We start from the raw sequence: 23,096 nt of genomic DNA, 5'->3' as shown, positions 1-23,096 counted from the left end.
GTAATCGCAAACATTTTCAATGCTTCTTATAATTCGGGGACAGTGCCAGAGGACTGGAAGCTGGCTAACATTACACCGCTCTTCAAGAAAGGGTCTAAAGGGAGTGCGGGAAATTATAGACCTGTGAGTCTAACTTCGGTGGTTTGCAAAATTTTTGAAACATTGATGAAAATTAAGATAGTAAATTTTCTAGAGACTAATAATCTATTGACTAGTTTTCAGTACGGTTTTAGGAAAGGTAAATCTTGTGCAACTAATTTATTACATTTCTATGACAAAGTTACCATGGCTTTGGACAATAAGAAGCCTGTAGATGTTGTTTACCTTGATTTTCAAAAAGCTTTTGATAAGGTACCGCATGTTGCTCTACTTAGCAAATTAGCTGATATAGGAATAGGAGGGAAAACTTTCATTTGGGTAAAAAATTGGCTGACCGGAAGGAAACAAAGAGTAGTTGTAAGGGGAAATTATTCTAACATGGAAATAAGCGTATGAGATATCGTTTACAGGGTTCAGTCATAAATCAGGCAGAAAATGTTATGGATCTGGGTGTCTTTATAAATCAGGACTTCAAGTTTAGTCAACAGTGCAGTATTGATAGTAACAAAGCCAACAAAATGCTTGGGTTCATCAATAGATCTATTTCAAACAAATCTAAGAAAGTTCTTCTGCCTTTATACAGGAGTTTAGTAAGACCTCATTTGGAGTATGCTGTGCAGTTCTGGTCGCCTTATCTGAAGAAAGATATTTTTGTATTGGAAAGGGTTCAAAGAAGGGTAACTAAATTAGTAAGGGGACTCTCAGATTTAGATTATGATACCAGACCTAATAGGCTTAACATGTATAGCCTAGAGCAAAGGAGAGTCAGAGGGGACATGATTCAGTTATTTAAATTTATCAAAATGAAAGATATAAATGGATTAAATTTTTGCGGGGAAAGCAGGACAAGGGGTCATTGTTTTAAGCTATTTAAATCTCAGGCTAACTTGGAAATCAGGAAAAACTACTACTTTAGCAGGGTCGTGGGCACTTGGAATAGCTTACCGGAAGAGGCGGTAATGAGCAAGGGAGTGGATAGCTTTAAGAGGGCCATTGATCTTCATTGGGGACTAATTAATTGACTAGGACCAGCCTAGCTGGGCCCAGAGCCTGTTGCTGGTCGTCACATTTGTATTTGTATTTGTATTAAGCGGGGTTCCTCAAGGATCAGTGTTAGGGCCTGTTTTGTTCATTGTCTTTATGAACGATATTCACTAAAATATTTCTGGGAACATGAACTGTTTTGCTGATGATGTCAAAGTTATGGGGACTGTAGAAAATGAAGAACAAGCAAATCAGCTGCAAGAGGATCTAGATCATATTACGGAGTGGGCTGATAAATGGGGTATGGCTGTTAATGTTGGAAAATGTCAAGTGCTACATTTAGGGCATGGAAATAAGTGTACAAGTTATTATTTGCAAGGTTCAGTCTTTAGTCAGGCAGACAAAGTTACTGATCTGGGGGTCCTAATAAGTCAGGATTTAAAGTTTAGCCAACAGTGCAGCATTGCTAGCAACAAAGCCAATAAGATGCTTGGGTTTATCAATAGATCTATTTCAAATAAATCTAAAGAAGTTCTTCTGCCCTTATATAGAAGTTTGGTAAGACCCCATTTGGAGTATGCTGTTCAGTTTTGGTCTCCTTATCTTAAGAAAGACATTAATGTATTGGAAAGGGTTCAAAGGCGGGCTACAAGGCTAATAAGTGGACTTTCCCACTTAGATTATGATTCCAGGCTTAGAAGGCTAAAAATGTACAGTCTTGAGCAAAGAAGAGACCGAGGGGACATGATTCAGCTGTTTAAATTTATTAAAACGAAAGATGTTACGGGGCTAAAGTTTAGCACTGAAAACAGGACAAGGGGTCATTGTTTTAAGCTATTTAAATCTCAGGCTAACATAGATATTAGGAAAAATTATTATTTTAGCAGGGTAGTGGAACCTTGGAACAGATTACCGGAAGAGGTGGTAATGAGCAAAGGAGTAGACAGTTTTAAGAGGGCCATTGATCTTCACTGGGGATTGTAAATTGACTAGGACCAGTCTAGCTGGGCCCAGAGCCTGTTGCTGGTCGTCACTTTTGTATTTGTATTTGTATTTGTAAGATGATTCAATATTAATTTTACAAGTCTAGGATGTTTCAAATGACAAAGTAATTATCCAAAATAATCCTTCGCAGTTAATTATTTTTAGACTTTTTTGGTCATCTAAACAATTTTAACTTTTTTCGGGACCTGAAGTAAATAAAACTGAATAAAGCCGAAAATAAGCCTGAAAACCGGAATGTCTGGCAAGCCTATTTTTAATGATCCAGCACGACTAGTACGTACAGGATCCCGAAATCTGTCAGACCTTGTACATATATAATAAGAAAAGAAAATTAAAATTAAAAAAATGTAATGGGAGACTACACAATCTCTTTATGTATAAATACACAAAAAAATTAAAAGTGGGTCATTTCACGGTATATTTGACATTTATGTAAAGTCCGTAACGTAACCTTTTTTTGCCATAACTTTTTAATTTACTGTTTGATTAGCATATTATTATTATTATTATTATTATTTTTTTTTTTTTTTTTTTGAGCTTTTCCTACCAACACACCAACTCAAATTAAGATAATTTGCAGATCAAACAATAAACTAAAAAGTTATGGCAAAAAAAGATCATGTTACAGACTCTACATAAATGTCAATAATAAAGTGAAATGACCCACGTGCAAAATTATTTTCATGCACTTAAATTTTTACTTACATGTAATGTTGCATTGTAAGTTGACTGTTTCGTGGTTGAATCAGATGTAGCATTCTGGAAAATAAAATATTTAAAATAAAATGAAGAGAGAGAAAAAAAGCCATATAATTTGAGACAATTATTTTATGAATATCGCTTATTATCCCAGTGGCAGAAAGTTTTGTAGCTGTCTGCGAGAAGCTTTTAGAACTTCATAATCTCTCTGCAACATTTCGGGAGTGGTTTCAATAAAAATAATAATAAACGAGTCTCTTTTTAAATAATTAGTTTTGAAATAAGGCAGGACCCCCCCCCCCCACACACACACACACAAAGACGATGGTGCACTTTCCTAAATTCTTTGAATCACTCCCCTTTCAAGAAAGAGACTCCCCCCCCCCAAACGGAGACCAAAATCTTTCTCAAATTACCTCCCCCTAAAAGTTTCAATGGTGCAATCTGATGACCCCTCACCTCTGTCCTTGGTGGGCACCTGACATTTGCAAACATGCGTTGGCTATTAAACAGGGGTCTGTCCAGGATTTTTCACAGGGTCCATTTTATTTGTGAAAAATCAATTCATTTTTTGAAAATATAAAAACGCCTCATTAAAGAATTAATTTTTTAAAAATTGTTTTAGAAGCCTATGATAAACAGATCATTAATATCTATAGACACAGTTGCAGCAAAACTAAAATTAAACCATCTATTCAGCATTTAAGATTTTGAATCAAACAAAAACAGAATTTCGTTTTAAAATCTTGAAATGATGGTTTTAATGGACATTTCATGAATTTGCCTTCATATCAGGGTTGGCCGGATTGGACCCAATTGGGTTGGACCCAATGGGTTTTTTTTTGAAAAAACCCAATTAAAAAAACCCATTATTTAGCCCACTTTTGGGTTTTTTCAAATTTTTGTAGAAGTTTTTTAAAAAATTAATTAATTTAAATACTTTTACAATTTAAACTTCTTTTTTATTTGTTCTTACCACAGACAATGGACATAAAAAATGAATTTTGAACTTAAATAGTATTTCTTAACTCTTAACGTCATTAACAAAATGCTTCAAAGATTTTAAATTAATATATTAAACTTTTTTCTTTAACTGGTCAATAAATAACTCAAATTATCTTGACTAAGTCATGTCACGTCTGATTTTCCCAATATTTGTAGATTGTACAGAAGAAACTACTCGAGCTAAAAGGCTTTCATGTGAATTATTTTCTGCAAACCAACAGGTCACAAATCTCGAATAAACAAGGTATATTTTTTAGAAATTAACAGGTTTTACAAACGGTCTGACAGAAAACAGAATAGGATGTACAGTATTTTCATTATCTTAAGAAAAAGTTTAATATTCCTTACTATTTACACAGAAATAGAAAAACAGGCAACATAAAATTCAAAGAAATGTCTTGATTAAGCTGGAGTTCAGTAAAAAGGGATTTAAAATACTTGAGGTTCTATAGTAGTTTTGCGTGACTAATAGAAATACAATAAAGTAAAATGCATAAAAAATGTAGTAATTAAAAACAAACAATAGATTTTATCACTCGAGAAGTAACTTTGCCCTAACTGTTGGTAATCATGGAAACCAAAAAATCTGAAACTTCACCATTCTTGGGTTCCGTTGTCTTTTTTACTTTTCTTCAGAAAACGCTGAATTTTCCAGCTTTTTTTACCCCAAGACAATTTTTGTGCTTTGTCCATATACTTACGCTACAATATGCTACAAGCACCCCACATTTTCCCGAAAAAAAGACAAAAAAAATCACATTTCTTTTAAAAAACCCAGCTTTAGTTGGTTTTTTTTTGGGTTTTATTTAAAAAAACCCAAAAAACCCTGGGTCCATGGGCTTTTTTAAAAAAACCCGGGTTTTTGCCAACCCTGCTTCATATGAAGCAAAAGTTGGGTTCAAAGAAAAGAGAAATTTCGATTCTCATATCGGATCAGTGTTGCCAGATTGGGGGAAATTTCCCCCATTTTGGGGAAATCTGGTGCTCTCTGGGGAAATTTTGGGGAAATGGGTTTTGAGGGAAAAATTTTTTCCTTGAGGAAAACCTGGGGGAAAAAAAACCTCGGGAAAAAATATTTTTTTTTTCGTACTTAAATTTGCATCAAGAAGTAGTGGGAACATTGTTTGTATCAAACAGCGTTGGGTTAGCTTTGCTCAACTTTATGGATTTCGCATTATGTGGAATACTATGCTATGGAATTCGCATTAATGTTCTGCGTGAGTAACTAGTTGATACGTGAAACAGGTAAAAATAAGTGTAATAAAGAGTGTTCTTGGATAAATATATACAAAAATCATAGTTTGAATGTACATACAGAAGCAGAGTAGTAAATGCAAGTAGAAAAAAAATATTTGGTTATTTCTTATCTCTCGGTCAGGCGCTTGTATTTATGACTAGTGGCACTCGCACGGCTTTGCCCGTAGTAGAAAATTAAAAGGTCTTTTGGTCACTCTGTATATTTACAAATAATGCATAATTTCTCATCAATTGGATTGCCCACGTTACGGTTCCACGTTATGATAACTTGGCAATTTACTCGTCCATCTTATGAGAATTTTGCTCGGGAAAATGTTCTTAAAATTGGAATAGAAAAAGAAAAAAATCGAATTTTCAAAAAATCGCTTAAAGGTGCTTCATGCTACAAACTAATTCTTTGCCAAATTTCATGAAAATCAACCGAACAATCTTGGCGCTATATGTGCGTTAGACATCCTGACAGACAGAAAGAGAACCGGACAGAGAGATATCCGAACAGAGAGACTTTCAGCTTTATTATTAGTAAAGATAAAGGAAGATATAGGGGCAGTTCTCAAAAGGTGGGAACAAAAAAGTTAACTTTGAGCAATTTCAAAAATTTTCGAATTTGATATCAATTTTGCTTTTATTCTATAGTATGCATACCTAGAACACAATATATGAACATGAAAAGACAGCAGGTATTTGTAAAAATTGTTAATTAGCAAATTAAATTAGCAGTCTGTAGGTAACAGATTTTGGACATTGTTGTCCTGTAGGTAACGGATTTTGGACATCATCATAATCTAAGTTTCACTATTTTTGACAACTGTTAATCTGATTTTTAACTTTTCCAATGAAAATTTTATTTACTACTTTTTGAATTTTGCAATTTAATGATAAAGAGGATATTAATGAAGTACTTGAATGGCTATACATACTGCTCTTTACATATAATAAAGTTTTGGAATGATTTTGAAGAAGTTGATGAAAGGTAGAAAAAACCTTCATGGAAATAATTATACAAACTTGTAGTTTGATTTTTTGGGACAAATAAGGAATAAAAATAGAGACAAATAAATACAACATATATATTTTTAAAGGAAAAATAAACAAAATATGCTTTAAGAAAGAATGTAAAAAGTGACATCAGTTTTAATAATGAATATTTTTTCTAATGTCATGAGAATTAAAACGATGTCTAAAAAAAAATTATTGAAAAAAGAAATTCGTATTTCTATTTGGAGATCGTTAAATTATGTTTCCAAAAGAAAGAAGAGAAAAAAAAATCTAAAATAATAAAAGAGGCGGGAAAAAAAATGCTAGTGCAGGTGATAAAGTCGCCAAAACTGGTGCAGCTGACGATTAACTACATTTGTCAAACTGAAATCCCCCTCTGGTAACCTTTAGCTTATCGTATACTGTGTTGACGCCAACGGAGGTTTGCTTGGCGATTTTCGCGCAAAATGGCTTTCGTTCGATCATAACCAGCCAAGTTTCTACTGTAATTTATGTATTGTTCAATGTGTAACGTTTTAGTTATGCAAAATACCAATGGATTAAAGAAGATAACATCATAATAATCTTTTTTATTGATGTTAGAAGACAGTGGATTATAAAAAAATTATAAATAAACGGACAGAATTATCGGCGTCAAGATCGTAACGCCATTTGGACATCTCACATGTACGTTTAAAAAAAAATATTTTTCTTCTAAGATACTGCATAAAAGCTTATGAAAACACTTTTAAACAATTAAAAACTGATTCTGAGGATCGATAAATACCTTTAAAACGAAAACATCATATACTTAGTTCTCAAATAATAGCATTGTAAAGATCGTAACTTTTGGACATGCATCAAATTTCAAACTTACTTTTTTCTAAAATCGTTTACAAAGTAAATAATCTGTCTTTACTTTTGTTATTTGTGTAAAATATTAACAAAAAATTATTCAGTGAAGATTCATGCCTTTAATTTTTTTTTGAAACGTATGGAAATAATTAAAAATTTTTTTTTTTAATGGTACATTTGCTCAGTTAACGTTTTGGTATGTCCAAAATTTTGCCATTTAGCAAAGAAAATATTTTTTAAGGGCATTTAAAGAGCTTTTTTTCCATAATTTATGTCAATTCTTGTCTCTATACAGCATTATAATTTACCTCAAAAATTTTAGAGTTAATTAAAATGAAAGTTATTTGGTGTTGAAGCTTCAAAGTTGAAGTCGGTGTTTGCTCCCACCTTTTGAGAACTACTCATAGATAAAGACAAAAAAAAAGCGAAAATGTGAAGAAAAAAAAAGTTGGGGAATTTTATAAGAAAATTTGGTTATTTGGGGGAAAAAAATTTTTCAAGAGACAAAAATATTAGAGGAAGTAGATTCATTTTATGAAAATATTAGTAGAAAAATAATTTTTGCATTTGGGGAATTTTGGTAGAAAACATCGCTTTTTGGGGAAAAGTTGGAAGGGAATTGGGGAAATCTGGATTTGACCATCTGGCAACACTGTATCGGATGTAATCACCAATCAGATTGCATTTTTCAAAATGGAAGCAATAAAAGTATAAAAACGGTAAATAAAAGTTTATTAAAATAAAATAATTTTACAATTACCATTTAACAGGGGTGCATATTGAATTTTATTAATATCACGGACATATTTACCGAAAATTCGGAGTCGTGAAAAAAAAACAAGATGAGTAAAGGTTTAACGCCAGAACTAAAGGGCGATAATTTTAAAGCTGGTAACCATATTTGAAGCGATCCCATTTCAATGCGCTGATAAATGCTTTTTTTCTTTTTTTTTTAAAAGTCATTAACGGGAAGAAAAAGTTCTTACACTGCGTTTTTAGAGAACTTTATAACAACACCATTGCTAATGATATGATAAAAACAAACAAGCAAAATTATTCACTATGTTAGTTATGTATCGCTTGCATCACAGAAATGTGCTACGTTTTTTTTTTTTTTTGTACACACAAATATGCTTTATTTTGATTTCAGATTTGCTTTTTCAGCAAATAATTTGAAAAAGATCGTTTTGCTTTGGTTTATAAGTGTGGCAGGCTTGCAAACAAGAACAATCACATGTGCGATCATTCTCTCCCTGCGTCAGGAGTTCATTATGTCCATGTCCGACAGTTGCGGACAGCTTTAGTTTTTTCTTTTCCTTCACTGCGGACAGTTTTTTTTTTTTTGCGGACAACTTTTATTTTTTTAGCAAGGACAGAACTGTCCGCGATATGGTTCCGTTGTCTGCGACATTGTCGCCGTGTCGCGGAGTTTCTGCCACTGGGCTTATTATTAACCCTTAACAGGGGAGGTGCGGTCTCACCAAACTGCTCAAAATTCATCCGATCATGCCTATTTCATTTACAGGCTGATTGAATGGTTATTCCCAATAGCTTATTATTTTGCAACCTTGAACACCCCTTTTGCTTATCAGTATCCTAAGGCAAGTGCATCTGGTTTAAATTTCATTGCATTCTTTAGAAGCGGTCTGTGAGACTGCACCTCCCCTTCAGTGTTACTGAAGGGGAGGAATTTTCGGCACTAGTAGACATTAGGTTCTTAACGTTAGAACCCCGGATATAGGTACGTTTATCTTACTCGCGTTATGTGGATAAGATGCAAAATATTAGATGAGGTTGAGAGTAGTTTGAAATGTTCACAAACATTATACAATGATGTTCTAGGAACAATGAAGGCTGAATTATTCCTCGAAATACAACGCAAAATACTAATATTTAAAGGTTTGTCAAAATTTTCCAGTAACTTGATATAATCAATTTTCTGGTACTAAAATATTCTGTATATATTAAACAACTAAAATGAAATCATTAATAAATATTAGATTCATTTTTATTATGAGTAGTTAGTTATTTACTGCAGCATATGGTTTTCACGAAAACTCTTAAGACTCTAGCAGAATTTCCTCGGAAAAGGTATATTTCAAATGCAAATCGAAGTTCACAAAATTTTTTTCCCGTGATAATAAAAGTTCAAGAAACATCTGAGAGAAATTACAGGAATGTATCTTAATTGCACGATTTTTAGGAATTTTTTAAATAGAGCGGTCTCTGAGACCTCACGTCCCCTGTTACGTCCTACTTTTTCACCTCCCCTGTTACAGGTTAAACTGCAGAGATCAATAAACGTACTAAAGGCACGAATGTGAATTGAAAAACAAAAAATACTCTACAATGTCAAGATTACGGAACTTTTTATTGAATCAAAATGTTACAAAATTAAAGCATATGACATTTGACCTCTCTCTAAAGCTGAAAATATTTGAAGGGCAAAAAAATAACAGGGATGAATTGAGTAAGTTTAACAAAGCATATAATACTTTACCCGCAATTCGTAATTGCTAAGCAACACTGGAGAAATTTGTCTGCTTGTGGAATTTAAAAGCGATCTTGCAAATCGTGAAACTAACATTTTTAAATTTCTTAAAACGCAAAACTCGTGTTAAAAAAAAAGTTTCAAAACAAAAACTTAAGTCGAAGTAGAAGTTTTGAACTACATGAGTGAATGAGATAAAAGAAATATGTCTTTAATCCGTTTAATAAAACTCAGAAATCACAGTATTAATGTATTAAACGGTGAGAAAACACAATTCTCTTCGTCTATTTTGGGTTGCGTTCGATGAGCACGACCGAGAGCGACCGGTTAGTTGATCACGTGACAACGAATGATCACGTGCTCAGATCAACCAATGAACTGCTTAGAATGGGAACCAGTGAGGTAACCGGTTGATCATAGAACGCTGCGGTAAGTAACCGGTTACTTACTGGTTAACCGGTGAGGTTCGTCGAACGCACCCTTGTTAATACATAAAGCTCGGTCACAAAAATTGATTAAATATAACTGTAACCATCAGATATTAATCACGAGATGCCAACGTACTCTGCAAAGTTTGTTTGGGTTTTGAACTCTAATGTTTGCAAACTGAGGAAGTAGGCATGTTTAATCGAGTTAAAAATGCCTTGTATAATGTTGTCGGAGGAATAGAAAGTTTTCCAGCTATTAAAGATGGTGAACTTAATGATAGGCCGCCCTTAAAATTTCGATATACTCGTCCAACTTTCCTACAACTAACAACAGATGATGAAGTACAAGTTTCAGCGGACCATGTAATACGACCCATAATTGTTCCAAGAGACATTACAAAATTGCCTTGGAACTCTGGTTATGCAGAGTAAGAATTTGAGGTTTTATGATTCGCCTAATTCTTGAAACCCTTTAAATAAAGGATTTTATTTCAAAACGTTTCACTCCAACTGTTAAAAGTTTCAATTCGAGGCAGCTTTTACATTTCTTTCGTGTACAGATCATATTCTTCTACTTTTTTGTCATTCAGCATGGTTCATGTCGTGCTGTATGTATGGTCATGTCGTCCTTTGTATTTTAGTGTCTTAAAATTTTGGTGAGCCTTTCAGTTACTTCTGCGATCACGATGCAAATTTTTAAAATCGTAATGCGAGCTAAAACGTTAAAACTAGATGCCCAGCATAAATCCTTCTTTTTTATTCCACAACACTCCTTTTATGACAAACAAACATATTTTTCAGTTGAATTTCTTACCATGGTGCGGAGTTTGGAGGGAAATTGACAAACTCCTACTCCGAAAATTCTAGAATGTTGGGTTGTGACCAGGGTTGCCAGACGTCCTGGATTTCAAGGGACAGTCCCGTATTTTGAAAAATTTTCCCGCGTCTCGGGGAACTTCCATAAGGGACTGCTAAAGTCCCATATTTTAGCTAATAACAATATTTTACGAAACAAGACATTATTTTAAGGGGGAAAAATAGAGTAAAACAAAAAATATGAAACAAAGCAATAAGAAAACTATGGCAGCAAACGCAAAAATATTTTCGTTTCAATTTGGTTTTTATTTTGGCGGCAGACCATGAAGAACCGAATGATTGCTTCCTCTTTGCTCATTAACAAATGTTGGAAGTATATCTCTGCGCATGCATCGTCAATCACAATGAAAATTGTTTTTACACTTTGGTCAGCGACATTTTATATGGTTTAATTCTTTGTTATGATTTAATTTTTCAGATTATTCATGAAGAGATGTTCTACGTCGGAAAGCACCCCTTAAAAATACACCAAATCCAGTAAATGCCCTCAACCAAAAAAATCCCCCCCCCCCTCTTTTCACTCCTAGAAACCTGTCCCGTATTTACTGTGCTTAAATCTAGAAACCCTGGTTGTGACTCCATTATCCCAAAATAAGTCTGACATTTGAAGCACTGGCAGAGTTGTGGACTTAGAGGTCCACAATCAGGTAATCAGGGGTGATTGTGTTCCGGATTTTCGGTATTTACATCTTGATTTCCGGTATCTTCATCTTCGAAAATACCGGAACCATCCTATATTTTCAGAAAAACCCACTTTTGTAAAATTTAGGTCCATGTTTAATGAAACGCCGAAAGTCCAAATTGAAGACGTTTCGTTTGGTATAAAGCGTAAGCTACCGTCATGTTTTGCAATCTCTATGGTAATTATTGAAGAACAGCTGGGGCGAGAGATTGAATAAAGGCTAGATAAGAAGAGAAAGGAGCGTTACTTTATATTTCCCCCTTAATATTTTCTTTTCAAGATGTCAAATATCGTTTCTCTGTTGCATATCTTAATATGCAGATGATGTAACTAGGGTTGCCCATTCCCCCCCGACTGTGATGGCACCCCTCAATTTTACCAAGCCCCCTTTTCCCTCAAGAATTGCCACCCACTAATAAAAAGACTTAAATTCTTCTAAATTAATTTCTCCAAAAGTTTCTGTGGTATAATCTGCTTCATGCCCCCCCCCTCCCGACACAAACACATGAAAATCCTTGCTGTAACTATATTATTAGATTAAATTGCTAAAATACAGTTGGCTCTCTGTTTAACGACTTTCAGGGGACCACGAAAAATCGTCTTTAAGTAGAAAGCGTCCTTAAATAGAATGCATTTAACACTGTAGTGGACCATCTGGGACCGTGAAATGCCATCGTTAAATAGAGAAAGTCGTTAAATAGGGAGTCGTTAAACAGAGAGCCAACTGTATTTATTCACCAAGATGGCCTATGGCTTTTCTCTGTTGTAGATGCTAATGTAATAGGCTTTACAGTAGAGACGTACCGAGTACTCGGTAACTACTCGGTACTCGGCCTATTTGCCGAGTACTCGGTACTCGGCCAAATTCTGATCAGATACTCGGCCAATACCGAGTAGTTGCAAAAAATTGAATATTGTCCGATACTAAAATTTATAAAAAAAGAGCAAGCATTATATTCTGCAATCATTTACAATTAAAATTTATAAGTCAAATTTAAATTTTGAGAATAATGAACTTTGTAATGCTTCAATGGAATAAATCTTTATTTTAATGTCCCCAAAGTTAATAAAACTTCTTTATTAAAAATTACGCAAAAAATGTTAAGTATAGAAAATATGGAATTTTTATATTAAAAATGGATTTTTGCTACAAACAAAAATTAGTTATAAAAAATGTAAAAATAACTTTGCTTAAAAAATAAAACAACCTTAAAAGTACAGTGCAGGAACTCTGCAGACACGTGTTTTGGCATTACAAGGAATTCCTTTTTCAATGCACAAAATGGGGGCTCGTAGATTTAAAGGCATCCGACAAAAGTCGTATTTTTTTGTTGAATGTTTTTACATTCTTTAGCTCACATGTTATGCACTGAAAAAGACGTTCCTTGTAACGGGGGGGGGGGGGGGGGGGGGGGCAGAAAACAGGTGTCTGGAGTGTTCCTGCACATTTGTTTTATCTGCTTTTAAAAATTATTTATGTTTGGCAGATTAGAACTATAATTGATTGGTATACAGTGAAACCCCTCCTAACGGACAACCCTCTTATGCGGACAATTTTTAATTCCCCAGTTCCAATGCAAATAACATTATTAAACCCCTGTCCTGCGGACACCTCTATATTGCAGAAAAAAATTTGTCCTGTTAGTGTCCGCATTAGAGGGATTTTACTGTAATTTGTTTTAATTCCAACTTGATTAATCATACCTTTCATTTATTTATTTTTAATTTAAAAAATTATTTTTTTGTAAAAGTTTTGACACAAACAAAATTGTATATATATAATGCGTAATTAAATTTCAGCAGGAATTTAGTTTTAAAAACTATTATATGGACAAGGAGGTTTATACTACTATTCCAATAAGTTCAAAATTCATCACATGTGTGTCGGTGGTTCTTCTTAAAACAAAATTGGTACTTGGAACTCGGCCGAGTAGTGGAAGGCCGAGTACTCGGTACTCGGCCGAGTAATAAAAGGCCGAGTACTCGGTACTCGGCTACTCGGCCAAAGTGCTACTCGGTACGTCTCTACTTTACAGTCCCCCGTCCCCCATTAAATGTTGAATTTAACGACTTATATATATCGAAAATATCGATATTTGGAGAGCGATATATCTTGGCATTAAAATTCGGATATCGCCTAGCCCTATTGCGCAGTGATCATAATACATTCTGCCCCTTTTGCCCCAAACTTATTTAATTCTGAAATATTTATGCACTTTTAGAAAATGAATGTAATAAATGGTTAAGGATTCAGATACAATGGAGGAAAATAAAACATTCTTTGAAAAATTTTTAGAAATGAGAAAAATTAAAAGAATTTAATTCTCTCCATGCACATGGACATATTAAGTCCAATTAAAACTTCGAGTTTTAGCCCCAACAAATAATTATGTATATAAATAATGTGTGCATACATGTAATGTGTATACAGGGGTCTGGCCAGAGGATATTTGGGTCCGTTAACGGACCCTTCACAAAAATCCGATCAACCAAAACGGACCTTTCACAAAATCCCGATCAAACAAAACGAACCTTTCACAAAATCCCGATCAAACAAAACGGACCCTTCACATAATTCTGATAAACAAGATCGGATCTGTCACAAATTGTTTATTGAAAGATCAAATCTGAAAGCAAAATAACGCATATTTCTGTGTATAAACCGCATATTTCTGTGTATAAACCATATTTCTGTGTATAAACCAATAATTTTTGGAACCTTTTTTAAAGTCAAATTAGAGGGATCAGCTTGTACAAAATCGGCTAATTTTGAAAAAAAAAAAAAAAAAAAAATCGGCACTCTTGGGATGCTTCTGCAAGCGATAAATAATTGCTACTGCCAAATAAATATAATGGTTGTTTGTTTTATCACAGCTAATTAGCAGCGGTGTTGTTGTAAACTTTTCTGAAAAGGCATTGGTAAGCACTTTTCTCTGCTCATGATTTAATAAACAATAATAATATATATCTGCGAAATGAACTTAGAACTGCAAAGGGATAGTAAGGGTGAGGAAAAAATAAAATATGATCGTTTCAGATAGGGTTACCAACTTCAAAATTATCACCACTTAGCCTCTGGCGTTGAACCTTTATAATGACTCGATTAGAAAATATTCTCATCATTTTACCAGCTTGTCAATATTTGCGTTTTTATGGTGCGGTGGTGCGGTGTGATGTTTAATTGTTATTTTGGGAGAAAATTATATGAGTTTTGATTTTTCCATGCTAACAAGGATGATTAACTTTAAATAAACTCTTTTAATTACCGTTTTTTTTTTTCTTTAGATGTCTACATTTTGAAAAATGCAATCTTTTAACATCCGATATGAGAATCATATTTTGTTCTTTTTTCAAGCTAACTTCGCTTTATTAGGATTCACATTAATGAAAAGTCTCTTTATTTCTGTTAGAACTCTCATTTCAAGTTTTTAAAGCAAAATTCCATTTTCTGTTATGAGTCAAAAATTAAAATGCTGAATAGATGGTTTATTTTATTTCATTTTTTGGGTCAACTGTGTCCACAGATATTAATGATATGTTTATCATAGGACTCTAAAATGCAATTTTAAAATAATTTTATCAAAAATATTTCTTTTACAAGCCGTTTTTATACTTTTGATGCCTTCACTTTGAGAATTGCGATCTCTTTGCATCCGCTATGGGAATCCGATTTTTCGAATTTTTGATGATTATTACGCTTTGTTAAGAGGTAAACAATTGAAATATCTTTTTATTTTTGTTAAAATCACGAAATTTATAAGTTTTAAACGAAATTTTGTGCTTTCTAAGAGTGTCTTGGGTCAAAAAGTTGAATGCTGAACCCTATTCTGAATTTTATTTTATTTATTTATATTTTTGTTACAATTATTTTAAGTACTGTACAGAAATATATCTAGTATAATTTAACATAATGTAGAATGGTAGATAAATATTGATACTTGAAAGAGCGATGCCCCCCCCCCCCCCCCCCCCCCCCCCCCGAGAAATATCAGAAAAAAATCCAGAATGATTTTCTCGACGTAGGAGAGGAAAACACTCAACTTTAAGTTTATTTGATGCAGTTTGTGCCATCTCTAAATTCTAAAATTTCGTTTTAAAAAAAAAAAAAAAAAATTTTTTTTTTTTTTTGCAAAATTTTTTGATTTTTCACAAAATTAATTCATTTTTCACAAAATTATTTGATTTTTCACAAAAAAACGGACCCTGTGAAAAATTCTGGACAGACCCATGGTATATGCATGCCCATCAAAATACTTTTTCTTGGAAAAAAGTTCAGGTATTTTTCATGGAGTCACAATCACCCCTGTAGAATGTCCTACTCCAACTCTTAGAATTTTAAACTTTTGACCCTGACTCTGACTCCTTTACCCCAAAATAAGTCCAACTCTGAAACCTTATTCTTACTAACTGAGGGTAAAAATTATTTTTTGAACATTGTCTGTATTAGAAATAAAATAAAACCTTTAAAGTAAAGTTAGCTTTGTGCTGAAAAGTACAAGTCAATATTGCAGCATTAAATTGCTCAAATTTGAAGGGAACTGGTGATGTGTTTTTCAGGGTTTAAAATAACCTTTTGTTGAATGCAAAAGAAATGAGCATAGGTGTGAAAAAGGCATTCCTTGACAAGTATAAAACACATGTCTTTCAAGGTTGCAATTTAGTGTTAGGACATTATCTTTTATTGTCTGCATTATTGCTGCTTTTATTGCCCTCATAGGCATTTTCTTATAGTTAATTTGTTAACAGTGTTATTTTCCTTTATCATTTTTGACTGCTTTAGCAATTTTTTCTTTTCTGTTTAAAAGTGATTCAAGTGTTCTTTCTTTTTAAAGTATAACAAATATTTTTTATGATCTAATATGAAATTTGTTAAAGAAGTACATTTATTTTGATAAAAGGTCACTAAATTTCCCAATTTGGTTCTTTTTTCCTTCTCTACTAAGGAATGGTCTTGTTCCAGAAATGTTTGGCAGGTGCTATATTTCTGCAGTCGGACTATCTTTAGTTCATAAAATATTCTGTACATTACTATTACCAGAGGAGTGACTTTCTTTTCTGTTTTGTGTAGCTTAGCTTTAGATGTTGTTTAAAAAATTGAATGAATATTTTTGCTACCCTATATTAATTTTCCATGTAAATTTACATTGTTTTTTGTTCAATTTCTGTTCTGTACATGTGTTTAAATCCTATAGAGCAATCAATGCTGGGAAAAGTGTTAGAAATGAAGATCAAGGTACAACAATAAGAGGAGTTTTATATACATCTTCTGCCATTTCGGTCAAACATGATATGACTGTGCCACAAAATCCTGTGAAAGATAATGCTAAAGAAAGCAATGTGGAGTCAAATGAGACTGAAAGTGCAGAATCTAAGTCAGAAACAGAGTCTCCTATTCCTAATAGTGTAAATAATTCAGATGATCCTAAATTCACCACACCACCTTCTACACCTGAACAGCCTCGTAAAATTGTGGTACGTATGTAAATTTTGAACTGCATGCTTTTCTTTAAGCACATATTACTAGGTAACTTATCTGAACAGTTATATAAAACTTATTTGTAATCTTAAGATACTTAAGATTTTTTTTATTTGTATATCTAATACTCAAACTTGTACCCAATACTCAAACAATGAAGGATGAGTCTACTTAATTTGTATCACAAGCATAAGTAACTTAAATGAATGCTCAGAATGAACCTTTTTTAAATCTAATTCTTAAAGATGTTTTTTTAGAAATTTAATTATATTTTTCTAAGGAAGACGTTTTGTATGCTTTCTTGGTGAAAAAGGTAACCACTCTTAGAAGTTAACCAGGGGTGTCCCCCTCCCCCCCCCCCAAAAAAAAGCAAGGGCGCACCACCACCTAAATTATGCAAAGACCCCCAACTCCCAAAGCAAGATGCCCCCCCCTCAAATCGGAAAAAATACCCCTCAAAACAATCCCCTTTAAAATTTTAACGGCACAGTCTGCGCCATGACCCCCCCCCCCCTTAGGTGGGCACCCCTGGGTTAACAAAAATTTATGTATTTGTTATTACGTCGTCGACCGTCAATCATGTTAGTGGGAGATGTTTTTGAAACATTGCCCCGGAATTATTATGACATTTAAGTTCTACAGCACAATTTTAGAATAGCTCTTTCAATGGAAAAACGATAGAATAGGTTTGGGGACCTCCTTGGAGAAATCTAAGCAATTGAGTTGTGTCAGATAAAAATGGTGTGCCCTCCCCCCCCCCCCCAAAAAAATAAACATGTGTAAATTAAATACGTAGTAGAGGTTAGTTAAAAAATCACCCCCCCCCCTTGAACAATTTCTGAATTCATCCTTGAGTCATTTGTGGAAAATTAAGAGTTTACTGTTTTTATTTATTTATTTTTTGTTTGGCCAACAGGTATGATTTCCAAAATTGGTAATGTATTGAAATGTTTGTAGTTTTTAATACTGTATGTTAAATATTAGGATTTAAAGATTTATTTACATAGATAACAGAGAAATACAAAACTAGCACACCATCTATACTTTCACTCTAGTATGGATACATGCTATTGTGATCAATAATGAGTGGTTTTTCAAAAAGAAATTGCTGATATTTTGTTTTATTTGTATCACTTTTAATTTGAAAAAATGTTGCTGTTGATTTATATGTGTGGTTATTTACTGTATCTAAATAGTTTTGTGAGGATTCTTGATCTTCATCACAGAATTATTAATTAAATGGGCAAGTTCAGCTGGGCCCAGAGCCTATTGTTAGTTGACACTGTTGTATTTATTTAAATTTCATTCATAATCATAATTATTCATGTAAAAATATATGCATTTTACTTTTAGCTAGACCATACCATTCCATGGATTTATTTTGCTTTGTTTGATGGACATGCTGGGTCTGGTGTTGCTGTGTCTGCATCAAATACCTTGCATAAAATAATACAAGTGAGGAAAACTTTCCTTTAACTGTATTTACCTCAGAGCCAGGCTAACGTAAGTCCAAAAGTTGCCATTTTCTGTTTATTAGTGCATTGTATGTATTATCCTATATAGCAGCGAGCCATGTGAACGTAATTCTTAAAAAGATCCTTTTTAGCTATCTACCAGTATTAAAAGAGCGCAAGTCCCATCCTTCGTGAATACAGGCAGACGTTTTTCCTCTCCTGTGAAGTAGCAATTATGTAACTTTGGTTAGTCTGGCTCTGAGGCACAGTTTTGAACATTTGAAATAAGTTAATTTCATCAAATAAATTTAATGTAACAATTTTTTTTCTTTTCAATATTTATTTCACCATAAGTACATTGATGTACAAATTTCACTCTATGTCCTAAAAAATATTCGTTCATGTGCAACATTTTTCGAAGAAAATAATAAGAAATTCTATAGTTAAATGTACTCCATATCCCCACTTACATTCATTGGTGGATCACATAAACATGCATGCCATGTACAGATACATTTGCTGCTGTGTAGATGTATTTGCAGTAGGTATGTGCATCCCCTGATAATCCTTATATATTACTTCTGTAGCCTGATTTTGGTTTCTATGCCAGATTTTCCTCAATTCTTGATCAATTTCTTTGATTTACACCTTATTTTAAAGCTTATGGTGCTGGCTACTGACGAAAAATAGACCCACGGTCTAAAAATTAATTTTTTCAGCCGAAAAACCTGTTTTAAGGAACCAGAATGAAGTTTTTGGTTAAACTTATAACTTTAACTTGCACTATGACCAACAGAGCTGAATAGCTTGTTTGACAGAGCATTCTCCTGGTAACCAGGAGAATAAGTGTTCGGGCCCACGTCCGGACAATCTGCATCAAAAAATTAGAGAAATTTCGCGCATTACATGAACACTTAATAAAATGAATAACAAGTATGAGGGAACAGAATAAATGAGAAGGAAACGCTCCATGCTGTTATGAAAACGTGATGCAATGTGGTGCTAAATAACTTCTGCATAATAAAGCTTTTTTTTTTTTTGTTTGTTTGTTCGTTTTTAAAGTTTTGGCTTCAGTAAGAAAATTAAAGCATAATGTAAGCGAAAATGTAAGTAACAGGTTTGAGATTTCAGACTACAATAAAATTGTTTTTTGTTCAGAAAAAAATAATAAATCGTATATTGAAATATATATTCTTCTAATGAGTTTTTGACTCTTTGTACAAATAAAAAAATTACTACTTCAATTTGAAGGGTAAAATATATATTTTTTCTTCTTTTTGCAAAAAAACAAATAGCTTATCACATTTTTACTACATTCGAAAAGCTACGCGTAAAAAAGAGCATAGTTTAATTTATTTTGTATTTTAACCGTGCTGTTAAATGATGAACACGTGCTGCCATCTAAGTTATAACGGTTCAAGCCGCCTGCGGTAACAAATTGTAAAAATTTTCAAAAATGAAAACATTTTTCTTCAATATCTTATCGTATTGTAACGGATTCGGTGCGACTTCCACTTTCTTGAAATGAAGACACAGTTCTTGATAAAAACACAGGAAATTTATTTACACTATGTACAGGAAAGATCTTCAACAACTGCTAAGTTATTCATCAGCAATTAAGCAATTATCACACAACACCGTAAACTCAACGTTTACACACGTATTTACTTCCAAATACGAAAACAACACAGCGAAATGCCTCGCTATAAACAGAGCAAAATGCTCTCGCTCAGTTCGAAATCCTCAATCGAAACTGACTGTTTATCCATCGCTAACGGCTTAAATACACCGAAAAGAATTTTCCACAACATTCTACACGTTTCCTTCGGCTTCCCGAAATGCGTAGACCGTTATCAATGAAAAGAAAAATAAAATAGGGGTCGTATATTTTAGCCATATGAAAAAGGGGTTGTATATTCATTACGGGAAACTATTTACAGGTTACGTTCCTACAATAATTACTATTTACAGAATTTGTAACATTGCCCCCTTCCTAAGGACTGCACGTCCCGGGCAGTACAATCCCCAGAAAGGGTGCCAAACTTCTATCACAAGTTCACAATTACACACATTAAATTATAACTAACAGATACAGAAAACACAATAATAACAAGAAATATTACTAAACATTAAAAGCAAAAATTATCTACAACTTTTATGTTATCAACCATGGTTGTTTACGTAATACTCATGAACTATGGCCATAGTATGGGGCTAACCGATCATAATGTACAACCCTAGGTTTTGCATTAGGTGATTTTTGGATCCTCACTACGACGTCATTTAGTCGGTTAACGACTTTGTAGGGTCCATCCCAATGCGACTGCAATTTGGGTGACAGACCTTTCCGTCGGATGGGATTCCATAACCAAACCTTGTCGCCTTCGTTGAATTCATGTCCAGTAGACCTTGTGTCGTATCGGGTCTTCATCTTCTCCGCCGCGATGTTGATTCGCTCTCGTGCGAAGTTATGAACGTCTTCCAACCGGGCCTGGAGATCCTGGATGTACTCCTCAGGCGATGAAGGCGCATCCGGAGGACGACCGAAGACGAGATCACAAGGTAGCCGAAGCTCTCGTCCGAAGAGCATCTGAGATGGGGCAAATCCGGTAGTCTCGTGGACAGCACTGCGGTAGGCCAGCAGGAACAAAGGTAACTTCTTGTCCCAATCCTGTTGATTTCTGGATACCATAAGCGAGAGATTATTTAGGATTGTGCGGTTAAATCTCTCCACCATGCCGTCCGATTGTGGGTGTAGTGGTGTTGTCCTAGTTTTCTCAATTCCGAAAATTTGACATAGGCCCTTAAACACAGCAGAGATGAAATTCCTCCCTTGATCGGAATGAATCTGCAAAGGTGTTCCGTATCTCGAGATCCAATGTTGGACTAGAGTCTCTGCTACGGTAGTAGCCTCTTGATCTGGAATGGGATATGCTTCCGGCCATTTGGTGAAGTAGTCGATGGAAACAAGAATGTATTTGTTCCCATCAGCAGTTCTTGGTAGAGGACCCAGGATGTCGATCCCAATTCGTTCGAAAGGAGCTCCAACGTTGTACAGATGTAGCTTCCCTCTGCTTCTCTTCTTCGGTCCTTTACGAGCAGCACAGGCGTCACAAGAATGGCACCACTTCTCCACGTCATCCTTCGCCTTGCTCCAGAAGAAGCGCTCCCGAACTTTATTGAGAGTTTTCAAGACACCAAAATGTCCTCCAGTCGCACTACTATGTATTTCTTTCAGAACATCTGAAATCCTGGATCGAGGAAGTAGTAACTGCCACCTAGATGTCTTGCCGTCGTCAGATTCCCATTTCCGGTGTAGCACGCCGTTCCGTAAATGGAGTGAGTTCCATAAAGCCCAGTATCTTTTTGTTGCAGGACTGAAGATGGAAACGTCCTGCCAGCTAGGGCGTCGACTGTCACTTTCCATGAACTCTAAAATTGGTTTTATGTCGGGGTCTTCAAGTTGATCTTTTCGAACTTGGTCATCACTCCATGGATCAGGTTCTGATGATGTTGGAGTCACTGTCACCTGATAGGCGGTAGGGCTAGTCGTTCCATACTGTTTCTCGATTCGGGAACAATAGTGGCAGTTCTCAGGACAGGGTCTCCTTGATAAAGCGTCAGCATTACCGTGAGATAACCCTTTTCGATGCTTGATCTCCATGTCATATTCCTGGAGCCGCTGTATCCATCTGGCTATCTGGCCTTCTGGATTCTTGAAGTTCAAAAGCCAAGTTAACGAGGCATGATCTGTCCGAAGCAGAAATTTTCGGCCGTAGAGGTAATGATGGAAGTGTTCTACAGCTTTCACTATGGCCAGTAACTCCTTTCTGGTGACGCAGTAATTTCGCTCCGACTTTGATAAGCATTTGCTCCAGTAAGCGATGACATGTTCATTTCCGTCAATTTCTTGGGATAAAACAGCTCCAATTCCCTCGTTGCTCGCATCAGTGTCCAGGATGAAGGATTTTTCAGGCTGAGGATAGGCGAGGATAGGCGTTGATGTTAAAGCCTCCTTCAGTCGTAGAAATGCATCTTCGCATTCTTTGGACCATTCAAACTTTTGCTTGCTCTCCGTCAGCTTATGCAAAGGTCGTGCAATGTTGGAAAAACCCTTCACAAACTTCCTGTAGTACGTGCAGAGCCCCAGGAAACTTCGCAACTGATGGATGTTTTCGGGACGACTCCAACTCCTGACCGCAGATACCTTCTCTGGATCGGTTTGCACACCCTCAGAAGAGATGATGTGACCAAGGTAGTTCACTTCCCGGCGGAACAAATTACATTTGGACGGGCTTAACTTCAGATTGGCTTCCTTAAGCTTTTGCAGCACCTTCCTAAGATTTGCCAGATGTTCTTCGAAGCTGCGTCCCACGATGATGATATCGTCTAAGTAGACCAGACAGGATTCGTAAGAGAGTCCTCTTAACACTGTCTCCATAAGACGCTCGAACGTAGCTGGTGCATTGCAGAGGCCGAAGGGCATCACTTTGAACTGCCATAAGCCTTGTCCAGTTGTAAACGCTGTCTTCTCTCGGTCATCAGGGTGTATCTCAACCTGCCAGTAGCCGCTCTTCAAGTCCAGGGTCGAAAACCACTTGTGTCCGGAAAGAGTGTCCAAGGTGTCGTCTATCCGTGGAAGAGGGTAACTGTCTTTCTTGGTGATTTCATTCAGTCGTCGGTAATCAACACAAAATCTGGTGGAGCCATCTTTCTTTCGGACCAAGACGATGGGAGAGGCCCAAGGACTGGATGACGGTTCGATTACATCATTCTCCTTCATCTCTTTCAGGAGGGTCTCAACCTC

The 23,096-nt window shown here is 35.0% G+C and overlaps 2 protein-coding genes across 2 annotated transcripts in view; one reads left to right on the top strand and one right to left on the bottom strand.

Moving 5' to 3' along the window:
- The window catches only part of LOC129221266 (isocitrate dehydrogenase [NAD] subunit gamma, mitochondrial-like), a 43,921-nt gene extending 34,412 nt beyond the window's left edge, over positions 1-9,509 (bottom strand). The window contains exons 1-2 of the mRNA XM_054855721.1: positions 9,383-9,509; positions 2,794-2,847 (exon numbers count right to left, since the gene is read on the bottom strand). Of these exons, the coding sequence (XP_054711696.1) occupies positions 2,794-2,847; positions 9,383-9,469 (141 nt within the window). The 5' untranslated portion in view covers positions 9,470-9,509. The remainder of the gene's footprint in view (positions 1-2,793; positions 2,848-9,382) is intronic.
- Positions 9,510-9,959: 450 nt separating this feature from the next.
- Positions 9,960-23,096, top strand: part of LOC129219647 (protein phosphatase 1J-like) — a 37,408-nt gene continuing 24,271 nt past the window's right edge. Inside the window, exons 1-3 of the mRNA XM_054853917.1 lie at positions 9,960-10,229; positions 16,552-16,831; positions 18,189-18,290. Of these exons, the coding sequence (XP_054709892.1) occupies positions 9,994-10,229; positions 16,552-16,831; positions 18,189-18,290 (618 nt within the window). The 5' untranslated portion in view covers positions 9,960-9,993. The remainder of the gene's footprint in view (positions 10,230-16,551; positions 16,832-18,188; positions 18,291-23,096) is intronic.

The sequence above is a fragment of the Uloborus diversus genome, chromosome 4, assembly GCF_026930045.1.
Source record: "Uloborus diversus isolate 005 chromosome 4, Udiv.v.3.1, whole genome shotgun sequence".
Lineage (NCBI taxonomy): Eukaryota > Metazoa > Arthropoda > Arachnida > Araneae > Uloboridae > Uloborus > Uloborus diversus.
Note: the sequence above shows the minus strand (reverse complement) of the source record. Positions and strands in the feature narration are given on the sequence as shown.